The sequence below is a fragment of the Pochonia chlamydosporia genome, chromosome 2 (genome assembly GCF_001653235.2).
Source record: "Pochonia chlamydosporia 170 chromosome 2, whole genome shotgun sequence".
NCBI lineage: Eukaryota > Fungi > Ascomycota > Sordariomycetes > Hypocreales > Clavicipitaceae > Pochonia > Pochonia chlamydosporia.
In genome coordinates this window covers 5,901,077-5,915,237 of record NC_035791.1, presented here as the reverse complement: position 1 = coordinate 5,915,237, position 14,161 = coordinate 5,901,077, and the positions used below count along the sequence as shown (strand labels likewise).

At 49.3% G+C, this 14,161-nt stretch overlaps 6 protein-coding genes across 6 annotated transcripts; 3 read left to right on the top strand and 3 right to left on the bottom strand.

The window, feature by feature from the left end:
* Positions 1 to 1,268: 1,268 nt before the first annotated feature.
* On the bottom strand, positions 1,269 to 3,656 carry VFPPC_03836 (interferon-induced GTP-binding protein Mx; the record flags this gene model as incomplete). Its single annotated transcript, XM_018283289.1, has 1 exon — positions 1,269 to 3,656. One exon carries the CDS (start codon positions 3,654 to 3,656, stop codon positions 1,269 to 1,271), a length of 2,388 nt encoding a protein of 795 aa, XP_018137610.1.
* A 1,106-nt stretch (positions 3,657 to 4,762) lies between these two features.
* Positions 4,763 to 5,817, top strand: VFPPC_03835 (nitrilotriacetate monooxygenase component b; the record flags this gene model as incomplete). Its single annotated transcript, XM_018283288.1, has 2 exons — positions 4,763 to 4,803; positions 4,857 to 5,817. The coding sequence occupies 2 exons, from the start codon at positions 4,763 to 4,765 to the stop codon at positions 5,815 to 5,817; spliced, it is 1,002 nt and encodes a 333-aa protein (XP_018137609.1).
* A 447-nt stretch (positions 5,818 to 6,264) lies between these two features.
* Positions 6,265 to 7,053, bottom strand: VFPPC_13534 (hypothetical protein; the record flags this gene model as incomplete). Its single annotated transcript, XM_018291309.1, has 1 exon — positions 6,265 to 7,053. The coding sequence occupies one exon, from the start codon at positions 7,051 to 7,053 to the stop codon at positions 6,265 to 6,267; it is 789 nt and encodes a 262-aa protein (XP_018137608.1).
* A 923-nt stretch (positions 7,054 to 7,976) lies between these two features.
* VFPPC_03834 (serine/threonine-protein kinase Sgk2) lies at positions 7,977 to 9,797 on the top strand (the record flags this gene model as incomplete). Its single annotated transcript, XM_022428358.1, has 1 exon — positions 7,977 to 9,797. One exon carries the CDS (start codon positions 7,977 to 7,979, stop codon positions 9,795 to 9,797), a length of 1,821 nt encoding a protein of 606 aa, XP_022284034.1.
* Positions 9,798 to 10,168: 371 nt separating this feature from the next.
* Positions 10,169 to 12,220, top strand: VFPPC_03833 (ankyrin repeat protein; the record flags this gene model as incomplete). The annotated part of the gene is made up of 1 exon (XM_018283286.1): positions 10,169 to 12,220. One exon carries the CDS (start codon positions 10,169 to 10,171, stop codon positions 12,218 to 12,220), a length of 2,052 nt encoding a protein of 683 aa, XP_018137606.1.
* Positions 12,221 to 12,425: 205 nt separating this feature from the next.
* VFPPC_16841 (RTA1 domain-containing protein) lies at positions 12,426 to 13,834 on the bottom strand (the record flags this gene model as incomplete). Its single annotated transcript, XM_018294594.1, has 3 exons — positions 12,426 to 13,102; positions 13,238 to 13,373; positions 13,445 to 13,834. The coding sequence occupies 3 exons, from the start codon at positions 13,832 to 13,834 to the stop codon at positions 12,426 to 12,428; spliced, it is 1,203 nt and encodes a 400-aa protein (XP_018137605.1).
* Between the last annotated feature and the right edge of the window lie 327 nt (positions 13,835 to 14,161).

The following is a 14,161-nucleotide window of genomic DNA, read 5'->3' as shown; positions in this document are numbered from 1 at the left end:
GTTTGACAAGTTGAGAAAGAATGGAAGAAGCAGACTCATTGGCTAGGGATGTGTTGGACGCCTTTTTGTCTGGCAAGGTGGTCAGGCACCCACGCAGCTCAGCCGCTCACCAACAGGGAACATTGAATATTTCTGCTTCTGCTTCTGCTTCAGCACCCAGAACAGAGTGAGGCATCCGTCCAAATTCCCTTCAAGAGTGGGCAAAAGGAGACTATTCCGTGCTGCGTTTGATGGAATCTCTTGCCATCCTCTCAGCAACCCTAACCCTAACCCTAAACCTCTGGGGGCAGATACATGGCGGAGGAGCAGCCAATGCGTCAGGGTTTGGTGATTCGCGGCAGCTTGGAATAGGATTCCCAAGGCGAGGAGGCTGATTGTAAGTGGTGATGGCATTTTCGAGAGTCAATGAGGAATTGTAGAATAAGTGATGTGGAGTGAGCTATTTGGAAGACTTGTCTGTAATACTCATGCTGATAAGGAAGAATTCGGAATGAAGGAATAGGATGAAGTCGATTCTTATACCCATTTTATCTGAGGTATAGCAAGTCGTTCGTTCAACACCCTCGGAAGGCGGATCTGCGCGCGACGTCTTCATTTGCCGAGTACAGACGCTGCATATTTCGTCTACACGGAGCAGTCCGCGATATGTTATGGAACCACGTCTTAGCCAAGCTGAAATTTAATGTGATGTGACTGTCACCTCTTACTGTAGCATAAGATATCATATACCGGGACTGAAAGATCTGCAACTGGATGGCTGCCGAGAGATGAGTGAAAAATGAATGCTTACCGCATTCACAGAATTATGATTTCATGATTCAATCCTCTTCGCTTTCTGATCAACGATGGTGTGACATCAGTATGGACTATTTGATCACGAAGCGCTCGTGGCCCAGTCTATATTGCAGCTATGCACAGTTAAGGGCGGCGCTTTTGGTCAAATACCTTGCTTGTTAGTAGCGCCTCGGAGACATTTCGTGGTAGGTTCAATGCATTCTTGAGTTCAAAGAAAATAGACCAGAATGTCATGTTACCTGTTCGGGAACAGTATCACATACAGCCATAGTTGTTGACAAGTGGAATCTAAGTATAATTCATTGCTATCTAACCACAGTATGCTATAAGCCTATCGATGCTTGATCAACCCGCGATATACTTTACATTCTAGACCTATGCAACATGACTCCAAACAGAAGAACCATTCCCTATGCATCCCTTCACACTATTCAGTGTACTGCGCTCACCATCTCGCATCATGAAGCCGCATTCTACGCAGCTACCTTACGAGGAGGCGGTGGCGGCGCACGATCAGGCGCATACTCCCGAGAACCACCAGTCATCATATCCCTCGGATTACTGTAGTACTGAGGATAGCCCTGCGTCGGCTGGTGATAACCCTGTCCGGGTTGGTGGCCAAACGTCCCGCTGACATTCTGATGTGATTCCTGGGGAGCAGATGCCCGCGGCCGCACATCAGTGTTTATACTTGGCCTCGCACGCTCCTCTTGAACTGCACGACGGGATTCCTGCGACTGCCGCTGCTGATGTTGATGAGACACGCGTCGAGAAACCTGCCTCCTTATCTGCTCGTCGTCATCGGACCCGACGTCCTCTGTGTCCTCGTCGTATGATCTCAAGTCACTCCTCATAGCTAAACCAGCACACATGCTTCTAGCCTCCTCAATATCCTTCTTTTGAGCCTTGAGCTTGATTCTGCGCTCCCGCGTCTCCTTATTCTCAGCAGCAATGCTCTCAATCGTTGAGTCGGGCATGCGCAGAATCTCAATGGGGTTGAAGAGACGCAGCATGCCGAGGAGTAAATGCCTCTCTACGACTTGCGTAATCACATTTCGTGTGAAGATCCTTGCCGTCAGATCATAGTAGATGAGCATCTTCTCGAGCACCTCCTCTGCTTCGGTGTATGTGCCCCCATTTTCAGTAGCTTCCGCACGCCACCTTCGTAGTCGGTCTTCATACTCGGGATCATAGGGCTGTACTTCGAGCTCCATGTCGTCGGTAAGTCGGTTGAGTTCCTTCTCCGCTTCCTCCATGAGATGCGTCATCTTGACTTCTAAGAAGTGGTAACGGAGGGGATCGCGCATGCGGACCGGCCACACGTGGTCAATGACCTCTGCGAGAAACTCGTTGCAAATGACACCAAGGTTGTCTTTGTACTCTTGTGCCAAGACCGGCCACTTTCGAGAGTAATCCTGGAAGAGAATGTACGGTGCTCGTGGGTTAGAGTCGAGCGGGAGTTCGTTTCCGCGAATCTGCCGCAGCAGTGGTTCAACCTCCATTTGAGCAAAGTCCTTCTTGGAAATACCACCACCTGTAGCAGAGGCAGGCTGGCCCTGTCCGTTAACAGATGCAGCAGTACCGGCAGCAGTGTCCGCAAAGTTAAGATGTCTGCCCTGTTGGCGAAACAGTCGTGAGAAACGCTCACTCTCCTCACGGGCACGAGCGCGAAGTTTGTGTGCCGGTGTACCCTTGGGGTGAGACTGGCGGGCGAAGAACTTCTCGCCAAAGGGATTCTTGTAGTTGCCGTTGACGGCTGGTGTGACGAGGTTGTTGGAAGCGGTGAAGAGCTCGCCCATTTCGAAACGCATCTCCTCAATGGTGTCCTTGGCGTTGCCCATGGCCTTGAGCTCAGTGTCGCATCGCTCGAGGGCATCTTGGATCTGTTTTCGGAGAGATTTGACGTGCTTTCCGATGTGTCTCTGCAGTTGGGTGCTCAATTTCTGTCGTAGAGCGGCGACTCCCCACATCTGAGGAGGCAATGCAGACCAGCGGCCTCTGGTGAAGAACTCTGCTTCTCTGCGAGCACGATCCTCGGGACTGAACCACTGCTCTCCGGGGCCGGGGTTGAGAAGGACATACCACCCGAGTTTGAAGTGGTTCTCACGATCCTTATTCATGACAAGTTCGATGAATTTATCTTCGAGGCCGATTCGCTCCGTCATGTCAGGCTTGGTTAGTACACCGATGGTTCGCGAGCCTTTGGGATCGAATTGCCTCGCTTTCTTGAGAATGGGTGCCTGGACATAGTCGTTGTTGCCGCCGATGACGGCGAGAATAATAGTGCGGGAACTCTTCATGTATCGATCGGAGAGAGCCTCGATGGTCTGGATATCCGCATCGGACTGGTCCCTGTTGGCGACTCGCACAAGACCAGGCAAGTCGACAAGAGTCAACAGCGGCATTTCAGGACCGCTCTTCTCAACAACAAGGATATCTCGAGCAGCGAAGCGACCGGGAATTTCTTTCGGTGCAATCAGAGCAGTAGCTTCCCTCATCATCGTCTCAAAGGGCGTATCACCACTGACACGACCTCCAAATTGTGAGAGCGCAGTTTGCTCATTGATCGGACGGCTCTTGTCAGGAATGATGGTGACCCTGAGAGTTGTCTCCTTGGCGCGACGAAGCCGAATTTCGGTAGCAAATCGTGTACAAGCACCTGCGTCTCTAGGGAATGGAGTACCGGAAATGGCTTCCAAGACGGAACTCTTTCCCGCTGACTGGTCGCCTACGACGACAATCTGCGGCAGTTTGACATTGTCGAGCTGTGCATACTGCAGCTTGTCGATGAAGTCGAGCAGGCCTCGCTGTTCGTTTGCCAGGCCCTGCGTATCCAGGGACGACTCAATAGACGGAGCCATCTCTAGCCGGTGAGAGTTTGTGATGTTGACGTTATTGTTGGTGTAAGTGGAGGATGAGGATTGTGACAGCCGGGATGAAGAACCTGGCTTGTCTACATATAAAGAGCCCATTCTTCGGGTTGGACAAACGTAGGCAGCCCTGTGCTGCAGGGTACAAAGGGTACAAAGGGGATGGGATAAATAATCATTCATGCCTCAGTGATTCACATGTCGTCAGCCTTAATATATACACATGACGCGAGGGCCCCTCATGGCTTCACTTTTTATTTGGTTGCCTCGCTGGTGTTACGTGGCGGCCGCGACAACAAGTCAAAGTGGCTGTACCATAATTGCCACCCGTGTGAAACAGCGTCTTTAGGGTTCCATTTTCCCGTCATTTGGCTTGTGAAATTCAGGGCAGTTTGGGCAGTATGCAAGCCAGCTAGCTTTGCCACTCGTCATGCGTCTTGTCCCGGCAGTGTGATTGAGAAAATTGTTGAGAGTCTTGATTTGAGTTGAGAGGAATTGCCCGATCCAGAAGGCGAGGCGGCCGCCAGCCGGAGATGATGTCCGATGTGGCGCAGCTTGTGGCGGTGCAAGAAGCATCCAATCAGCGTGCAGTACGAATTGGACGTTCAATGCTTGTTTTGCTGAGCATTCAAAATGACGATGTATAGCTAATGAACATCAGTGGCGGGAGCCCGTTCAGATGTTGGGCCATGTTCAATTATATGTTCTTGCGAACCTTGTTGAAGCGGGTTCACTCCCTCCTGTGTCGCAGAATACCGCAAACACTCGCCCGTTCATGATTAGTTCTCGTTACACCAGCTACCCTACATGAAGTGTCATTTCTGAACAGGAACAATAGTCTCCGACCGAATTCTACACCCGATTTGTTTCCGGGTGTCTGTTCATATTTGTAGAAATAGATACCGTACACTCGAGTCTAGATTACCATGGCATGCACAATTACTCTCACAATTACCCGTCGCGTAGAGCTCCTGGTGGTTGATTGTTGATCACGTAAGCAACCTCCGAGATAGGAGATAGGTAGCCATCGAAACAAATCCACTCTCAGTTCACAATCACGAAGAGTAAAGATACAAAGACAAGTGAACTCACCCAAAATGGTGCATACCAGTCGGCAAATAGGTCAATTAACTAGACGGTGAGTTGTTAATTTACCACTTATGCCCTCCCATCTTACTGACTCACAAACAGGCTCACCCGCCAAGTTGCCAAATCTCACTCTTTACCAACAAGACTCATCTCATCATGCGCTGAAGCTACAGCCCCAGCACCGCCAACAGCCACCAATACAAGCCAGAGCTACAAGATTGTCGAAAGAGTTCATAACTTCCAAGAAAGACTGAAATCCAGACCCGACTTTGACCACTCCAACCAGCCCATCCCGGTAACCAAATCACCCAATCCATCATGGCAATTTGGCGACGGAGCCCCAAGCAGCAACAATGCACAATCGCACAGAGAAATCGATCCCTACGCAGCTGACAGGGCCATGGTGGATAATTACCGCCTGTTGATATCGGGCATTGCCCCTCGACCCATTGGTTTCCTGAGCACTGTGTCTGGAGATGGCAAGACCAAGAACCTGTCACCCTTCAGTTACTTCCAAGTCATTGATCACGATCCGCCCATGTTTGTAGTGGGCTTTTCATCGCGCCCGGAGCGCGTAAAGGATACGTATCGCAACTTGAAGGAAACGGGGGAATGCGTCATCAACACCGTCTCCGAAAGCATGATTGAAGCGGTGAATGCGTCGTCGATAGATGCCCCGTACGGTGTGTCCGAATGGGATATCACAGGTCTAACTGAGGCACCTACCTCAACTGTGAAGGCGTCTCGTGTTCAAGAGTCCGTTTTGTCAATTGAAGGGAAGGTCGTGGATGTCAAGGAGTTTGCGGACCATGCGACACCCGGGATGAGCATTGCCTCGCTGGTGCTGATCAAGGCAACTAGGTTCTGGGTACAGGACGACGCGGTGAATGAGCAGGGGAGTCATATCCTTTTGGATAAGCTACGGCCGATTGCGCAGCTGGGTGGAATGTCCTACGGGCGAATTGGCTCAACGTTTGAGTTGCCCAGGCCGCGATGGGATGAGCAGCCTGAGAGTGAACGATTGCGGGTGTTGGGTGGGAATACGGAAAAGAAGACTTCGTAGAACACTGAACTTTCTTTGATGATATGGTGTTTTAGCCTATGGACTGGGTGCTCGTACGATACACACTTACCGATAGAACCGCAGATCTTGGTGATTACAACCTGCATTCTCTGATTAATGGGATTCTTTGGAGTGTATTCGGACACAGTCACTAAAATTATGTAGCGCATAGCTGATAGATTATAGCGTAAAGTCAAAGGTGTATACTCATTGATAACTAATTGACCTGTGAAGAGAACCTACTTGGCAAGCTGTAGCTAATAGACCATGGACTTGACCCAATTAGCCAAGTTTGCACCGTGCAGTCTCGCGGGGGTTGCGCGTTGTGCTATGCTAACTACCTAGAATGTTGCTTGGTCTTGATACAAGCAGGGCTGGGAATCTTTGCAACACCAACCACGAAGCTAAACACAGAATCCAATGCAGAAGGATCTACGGCTGTCTTAACTAAAACGCGAGAATAATCTGGTCGACGATATCATGAACTGCAGTCCCAGGCAGGATCTTTTGTCCACCCAAGCAAAACCCAGCTCCACTGGCGAATTCGACATCCGCATCGTGGGGATGGCTGTTGCAGTGTCTGCAATGTTTGCATGTCGACCGTCCGTGCCTGCAAGTTGTAGTATGCTTGCAAGTTCTCGGGAGTTCATTGAAGATCCCTTTCCACTCTGTGGTCACGCTGTAGTCACCATCTCCATCGGGCATGGGCATACCATCAGGAAACATAATGGTGCCACGCTTTGCATGGAGTTCGTACTCGGTCCATCCTGTCTGCTCTGTATCATCCTCAGTCTGAAGCTTGAGGCCAAATTTGCGCTGCAGTCCTCGCTCAGAAATGAGACCGCAGAACTCAGCGAGGAACGCCTGAAAGCCACTCATGTCAGGTACGTCGTAGTTGCCGTATTCGTATGCCTGGAGGGAGCTGTTTTCATCGACGAAGAAATGGATACCTCGAAGTTGATTGCTATCTGAAGGGACAATTGGCTTCATGATCTGAACGATTCCGTGTCCTTGGACTGGAACTCGGTTAAAAACCATCACTTCGCCTGCATAGGTGTCAAAATGCTTGTGGATCAAGCGGACACTGACACCTTTGGGCACTTTGTGCTTGTTCAGCAACTCGCGGAGGTCTTGGAGATCTTGGATGTGATCATTTGGTGCCTCAGCAACTTGACTGATTAAAGGCAAGGTGTTGTATGTGCTGGACGGCACGAAGGTATCAATAAGTGAGCCCATTGTATTAGAAAGAGTGGGTGTTGAACAACGACGCTGGTGTTTCAAAGTTGGTGAATTAAGAGAGCCAAATGCTTTTGGGATAGTTATGAGATGAATTTTGCTCTCGCACAAGAGAAGGGCAGCTCTGTCCCATTTATTCACAAGATTTGTGGTTGTCGCCTTGTTTATGTGGTCTGTCGGTCGCTTCTTTCCGACCTGATGTCTTTTTCCAGTTTCCTTGTCGGCCGTTTCCTGTAGGCCAGTTTCTTTTGACCAGTGTGTCTATTGGCTGGTATATGTTGGTTTTGTTTCATTTTCCAATTTGCCCGCGACATATTCCTGTTAGTCTGTCTGCACTGTTGGGTTGGCCTGTTGGCTGGTTCTCTTGATCCTATGGTGTTAGAGCAATGACATATTCATGTTAACACAGGGCGTCAAAACTACTCAGAAGAACCATAATAACTAGGCAGCAAGTAGTCACAATGAGTTGAGCTTGTTACAGATTGCCGGTGCTAATGCAGCAGGATATGTTAGGCCCTCGGAATGCGACCTGAGAAAGCCCACGCCGGGCCGCTTTTCATGGCCTCTGAGGGGCTTAGATCTCCCTTCGCCTCGAATACAACCTGTTCAACGGTGAATTCAGACATTATCCATGAGGCATTTTTCAACTCAGCTATCCATCAAACTGCTGAATGCTACTTGTTGGGCGAACACTTGAAATGTCACAAGGGTTAGGGTCAGAATCAGCCCCACAAAAGATGTTCATAATGTCTCGTCTTTCTCCCACCAGTTCTCCATCCATCTCAGGCTGACCTTCTGCATCTCTCAACTCCATAACACAGATCGACCTTGTTGACTCCAACAGCAACTCATTGTAATTGATCAGTTTTAAAACCTTTTTATCCCGCAGTCGTCTTCTCGCTGCAGCGTCTCTTCTGTCGGCCATGAAGAATGACACAGACCATGACTTTGCCCCAGCTTCGTCGGCCTCCACGACTGACGACCAAGATATCCATGACAACATTAACGGTCGCATGCATGGACCTATGAGCGGCTTCATAAAGAAACACTTCAACAATTTTCAGTACGTGCGTCATGATGGCGAATTGAAACTCCAGGCAGCCGGAAGACAGAGCTGCATATGCGCCATCCCATCAAATGCCCCATCTCCTGACGATTTCCTGCAATGGTTCCAGAATTATCTATCGCAGGAGAGTGATGGCGCTCGAGGCGAGTGGCACATATCCAGAGACAGTATAGCTTTTGAGCACGAAAGGACTGGCAATGGTACACGCCTCCTCCTAAACAAGGCACCGTCACCGGCAAACAACGCGGAGATAAGATGGGATCAAGTTCAGATCATCGGCCAATTTTATCACCAAAGCGGTTTTTCTTACCGGGATGGACTACTAAGTCTCTGTCGGTCTGCACACGAAGTCTTTGCCAGCCAGCCTACACGACTCTTCTTACACGGCTTCTATATACGTGGCTCTTTTGTCGAATTCTGGGTCTTTGATCGGTCCGGCTTATATTGTAGCGATGTATTCGATATCCAGACTGACTTTATCCAATTCCTCTCTATCATTCTTAGTTACCAGCGGATGACAGACCAGGATCTTGGAGAACTCGACACCATTAAGACGGACGAAGGTGGCAGCTACATGATGTTTGATGGTGCGGAGACAATACCCTCTTTTGGAAAGCACTATCTCGAAAGAAAGCCAGTTGCGTCTCGTGAAGGAATTGTTGGCTCTGGAACGACTTGCTATCGAATACGAATGCCGCGGTCGAGTCAGTGGAGCGCCATCTTGAAGTTCAAATGGCGGTGGGCAAGGGAGCGCCCAGAGGACGAGCTTTTACGGTTGGCTCACGAGAAAGGCGTCTGGGGCGCCCTCTCGCTTGACTATTTTGAAGAAGTGGAAAGCACGGCGAATCTGCGCCAAGGTATTCGTTGGGGAACACAGAGAAGATTTTCCACTCTGCCGTCTTCTAAAGGACCCGGACTTACGCTCGAGCAACGACAAGAAGCTACTAGTACTAAGAGAGGATTTGCTGACTATACAGAGGAAACAAACAATTACTTTCAAAATCGTATCCTCACCTGTATCGTTACTTCTCCCGTTGGCCGACCCCTTCACACTTTCTGTTCTCTACAAGAGCTGCTTCAGGTTTTTCGGGATGCTATTAAGTGTCACAAATCACTGTATTTTGACGCCGCGATCTTGCATCAAGATGTATCGGCAGGAAATATAATAATTCTGGATGGAGAAAACGAAGAAAGTCCCAGGGGCATCTTGATAGACCTTGATTCCGCGGTGCAGCTTCCTGTAGATTCAGATATAGAGCCCGATATTACTGGCACCAGGCCGTTTATGGCCATTGGTGTTCTAAAAGAGGAACGGCACACTTTTCGACACGACCTAGAGTCATTTCTGTACGTTCTCCTCTGGATACTGATATCGAACCGCTCAGATAGTCCCCCAGAGGGAAGCAAGCTCCAGCAATGGAGCAAGGGAGATTGGGACGAGCTAGCTGCACGCAAGTGTCTTGACATGGGGCAAGATACCTTTCAGGATATCTTGAATGAGTTCCCCCGCGAATTTCACTCAGCGAAGCCACTCGCCGAAAGTCTTCGGCGAATATTATTTCCTTTACAAACTGGTGTGGATGGGCTAGAGATTGGAGAGACTCCAGAGGATGTAAACAAATTTTATGATGGAATAATAGACGCTTTCGAGGGGGCTATTGCATCCTACGATAGATAGTTGTTAGATGTAATAAAGAGGCTATTAATTTCGTACCACCACGAGTACCGCTGCAAGAGCAGGGCGTTGATGCCATATGGCCTACAGCTCAGCAAATATATCATGCTGGCAATTTCCATCATCGGTTGTTTCAGAATGCCGACATGCCAAGTCAGGTGTTTATTGAGTCATAATTTCGGCACAGTCCCATTTCGGCCATATCGTTTTAAGCGTAACTCTCCCAACAACTAGCAAACGACATGTGAGTGGCAATGCTGGCAATCGCCTAGGGAACCAACAGATTGTTATTTTGCAGGCAGGTAATTTCAACATCGTCGCCACCCTTCATTCTTGGGTTTCATGGTTGGGTGTAAAGTCTGGGAGTTGACGCCATGGAACCCCGCGAGATATGCCAATCTCTTTCAGACCTTCCTCCTGAGCACTCGGGTACACAGCTAGCAAACGTCTCGGAAACTGAGATTCGAGTATGCCTGGACGACGGAACTCTGTCTAGCGAGTTAGTCCAGTCTGTATTTCACCAGGACATCGCAACCGTCACTCGTATACTGGACGAACAACCCGAACTTGTCAACAGCAGCGTGGCTAACTATGCGGAAACGTACCGCAGCTGGAAACTCGGCGACATCAAGATCGATGGGTCTTCCACATGGCCATCCTCACCACACGATGTAAAACTGCAGCAGGAAACAGAACCGCTCCTTTCGCTTGCTGTTAACGCGTACAGTTGCAAGATAGGCAAACGCTATGTTTCTAGCGTATCCGATCAAGCCGTCAAGGTTGTTGAGCTCCTTGTTCAAATGGGCGCAACCGTTCACGAGGAGCAAAGAGAGACAATTATTGGCGATATGTGCTATCGCCAAGACAGTGCCGCTATCATACAACTTCTTGCCCGTGCTGGAGCCAAGCCGCTTGGCCAATGCATGACGATTTATGATACTTTTCTCACGGCTGTTGAGATTGCTGCAAGGACTGGTTGCGACCAGTCACTTGCATGGCTTTTGGATTTTGCTCTCTCCGAGGGCAGGGTTATTGCGGATTACCTTCCAGCATTGCACATGACAGCATACGACGCCCATGAGAACTGTCTTTCAGAGTTTCTAAAGAGAGGGGCAGAAAAATTGATCAACCGCCGAGTTCAGCCCAGCTTCTGGTGTTGGACTGCCGCCAGCACCGTCCCGTGGGATGCAGCACGCGGCCACACTCCTCTCACAAACGTGGTTTTCGCAAACACTCTGCGTGATAAAGTTCTGAATGTCGAGAGGTACCAGCGGGCATGGTTAATGGACTCCAGCACCGCGAAAAGGGAACGTTATGCCTGGAAGCTGCTTGAGAAAGGAGCAGAGACCGATATCAGGCATGCTAACTCGAATAAGACCCTAATATATGGAGCTTGTAAATGGGCAAGCCCAGAACTAGTTTCTCATATTATCGATCACTCCGGTCACGATCTAGACGAGAGCTTTCACTACCGATCGGAAAATTCGCGATCTGGGCCACTCGCATTAGGAGGGGACAGTGTTGGATATCTTCATGTCGCAGCAATGTACTTCAATGCCGAAGTTGTAAACATACTAATTTCCAAGGGGATAAAGCGACAAACTGACCAGTACAAACGAACGCCGCTACACTGGCTGGCATTGTCGTGGGAAGAGTTCTATTACACGCGGAACAAGCAGTTTTGCAGGGACGGAGACGACCAGGAGAGATCTCTTGCCGCAGCCTTTGCTATCAAGACAGCAACTTACCTTATTGATATCGGAATGGTGGACATCAATGCTCAGGATTCTTTTGGCCGAACGCCACTGCACTATGCCTGCTACAATTTAATGTCTGAGCTCATCACCTTTCTCGTATCCCGTCACGCAGACATCAATCTGAAAGACTCTGAAGACTGCACACCGCTTCACCTATTAGCTTACGAAACGGATCAGTGTCGTCCAAAAGACGACGACTTTCCAGTGGACAGCGCAGCTGCATGTTTCAAGACATACAACCGAAACATTGATGTTGACGCAAAAGATGCACTCGGAAATACACCACTGCTTAAAGCGTGCAAAAAACATGCCGTGAACATTGCCAAGCTGCTACTCGCATTAGGGGCAAATCCGAACATCAGGGGTAGCGACTCCTGCGCTCCGCTCCATTACGCAGTCTCGTTCCCGGCATGGACTCAAGACTTTCATTTCCTACAACGTCCTGAGGTGAAGGTAGAGGCTGAAGAGTTGAAATGGGCTCTCCTTGCGGCGGGGGCGGATGAAACGGCGCGAAATGCTCGTGGACAAACGGTGGCTGAAGTTGAGCTGGTGGAAAGACTAAGTTATCAGCAGAAAGTGATTGAGGTGAAAAGGATTATGGAACGGCCTGTGCAGCCGTATATGGGCCGAGGTCAAAGCCTTCGAATTCCACGGGATCCAGTCACTTGAACTGGTTGGTGGACAAGAAATGGTTTTGTCTATGTGAGCAGTCGAGCTTAGCTTTAGCACACGATGACTCCCAGCATTCTGAGGCCACACTCGTTTCGATTTATCCAAGTATAAATTTGTTGACAAATTGCTCCCTACTCGTAGTTCTAAAAAACATTTAACTCTAAAAGAAGAATACACCAAACTCAAGCATATCAACGCCACGCTATGCAGCAATTTCATCCTTCCTCACCCTCCACCCCTCAGCCAACTCAGTCTCAGAGCCAGAATCACTCAGCAACTCCTTGCCCTTACGCCTTGCACACGAATTCCTCAAAACAGTAAAAACACCAGGCATTTCCAGTGCCCGGTTTGTCATAACCCTCCCCGGATGCACAACCACAAACGAAAACACCGCCAAAACCATCGGCCCAGCCTCCAAAATGTAAAAATACGCCTCTTTCGTAACCAACGCGCTGTTTTTCCGAATACCGCTCGAAAACTCAGCCAGTCTATAAACAATCCGAACAGTAATCATGGCAAGTGAAAAATACAACGCACAAAGAAGTGGTCCCCAGTGCGCTTTGAAGAGAGAGCAACTTCGCCCGCCGTCAAGCCTAGATAGTTGGACCTGAAACATGGCGCACAAAACGACAAACAACACAATGATGAGTTCTTGGAACCCTATTCCAAGCATGTATATATGCAATGCCTTTTGCTGGACGTCCGGCGCGGAACCGGGGCTGGCCATACTCCCACCGGCAAGCTGGACTGCGAAGGAGGCAATATCGAGGAAGACGAAGACGATGGCGATGATGGACGCCGGCATGCGGAGGATGGATCGACGAGGGTGGAAGTAGTGAACCATTCTTGCAAAGGTCATGTATGCGAATGCGTTGACCCCTGGATACGTTAGCGGCCATGTTTTTATCAGATAAAATTACCACTAGGTAATTTGGTTTGGAAAGGGAATGCTCCAGTGATGCGGAGAGACACTCTAAGTTATAATAGCTGACGGTTTTGCTTGGGGTTACTTACAAAGAGGTGCGAGGAGGATGAATATTTGAAACACGAGAAGCAGTCCTTTACTCTGCTGGTTCTTGGAGCTTAATGTACGGAATATCATGGCTGTCATCTCCCAGATAGTCGCCATGATAATGACCCAGCACCACGTCTGTAGAGTTAGTTGTGTCGTTGATCAGTGGTAATTGCTGCGTGGCCCTCGCGAAAGAATGACTTACAAACCTTTTTAAACATGGCAGCCTGCCAAATATGCACAACGACCAAGAATCCAAACAGGCAGGCCACGGCGAGAGCTGCCCCGAAACTAGGATAATAATTCCACAGGGCATCGCATTCACCAGGCGGAATGTATCCGTTGTTATCGGGGACCGCAGTTTGAATGCATGTCGGTACGGTGGCGATTGCGATGGTTTTGCCGGGAATAGTGAGGACAGAGTTTGTGACGCCTTCGATGGTGATGTATTCCGTTTTGGAGAATGTGCTGGGTGTTGGTGGAGTTGTTGAAGTTTCTCGGGGGAGAATGTTGAGTGTTGTAGTTGGTTCTGAGATGGGAGTTGAGGGAATGGCTACAGCTGCAGCAGCTGTTACAAACAAGAGTATTGAGAAGAGCATGTTGACAAATGAAATAGAGAAAAATGCTAGTAATAGTGAGAGTTGTCCTTGTTTAACTTTAAACAACTTGCCGTTCTTATATCCTGAAGGCATTCCAATTTTGGCAACTCATTTACCTAGCCTCGGACTCATCCCACTTCGCTTTCTTTCCGCACTGCCCCCACAGAAACAAGCTTACGCTTCGTTGCGAGGGTTGATTCAGAGTCCGAGCCGACCAACCAGGTTTCGGGGTTGCCGCGAAAGGGGAGATTTGTTGTAAGCGATTGAGTTACGCTGCCCATAAGGCGTAAGGCAGAATGAGCAAGTCTTGGTTGCCAATACCTCGCT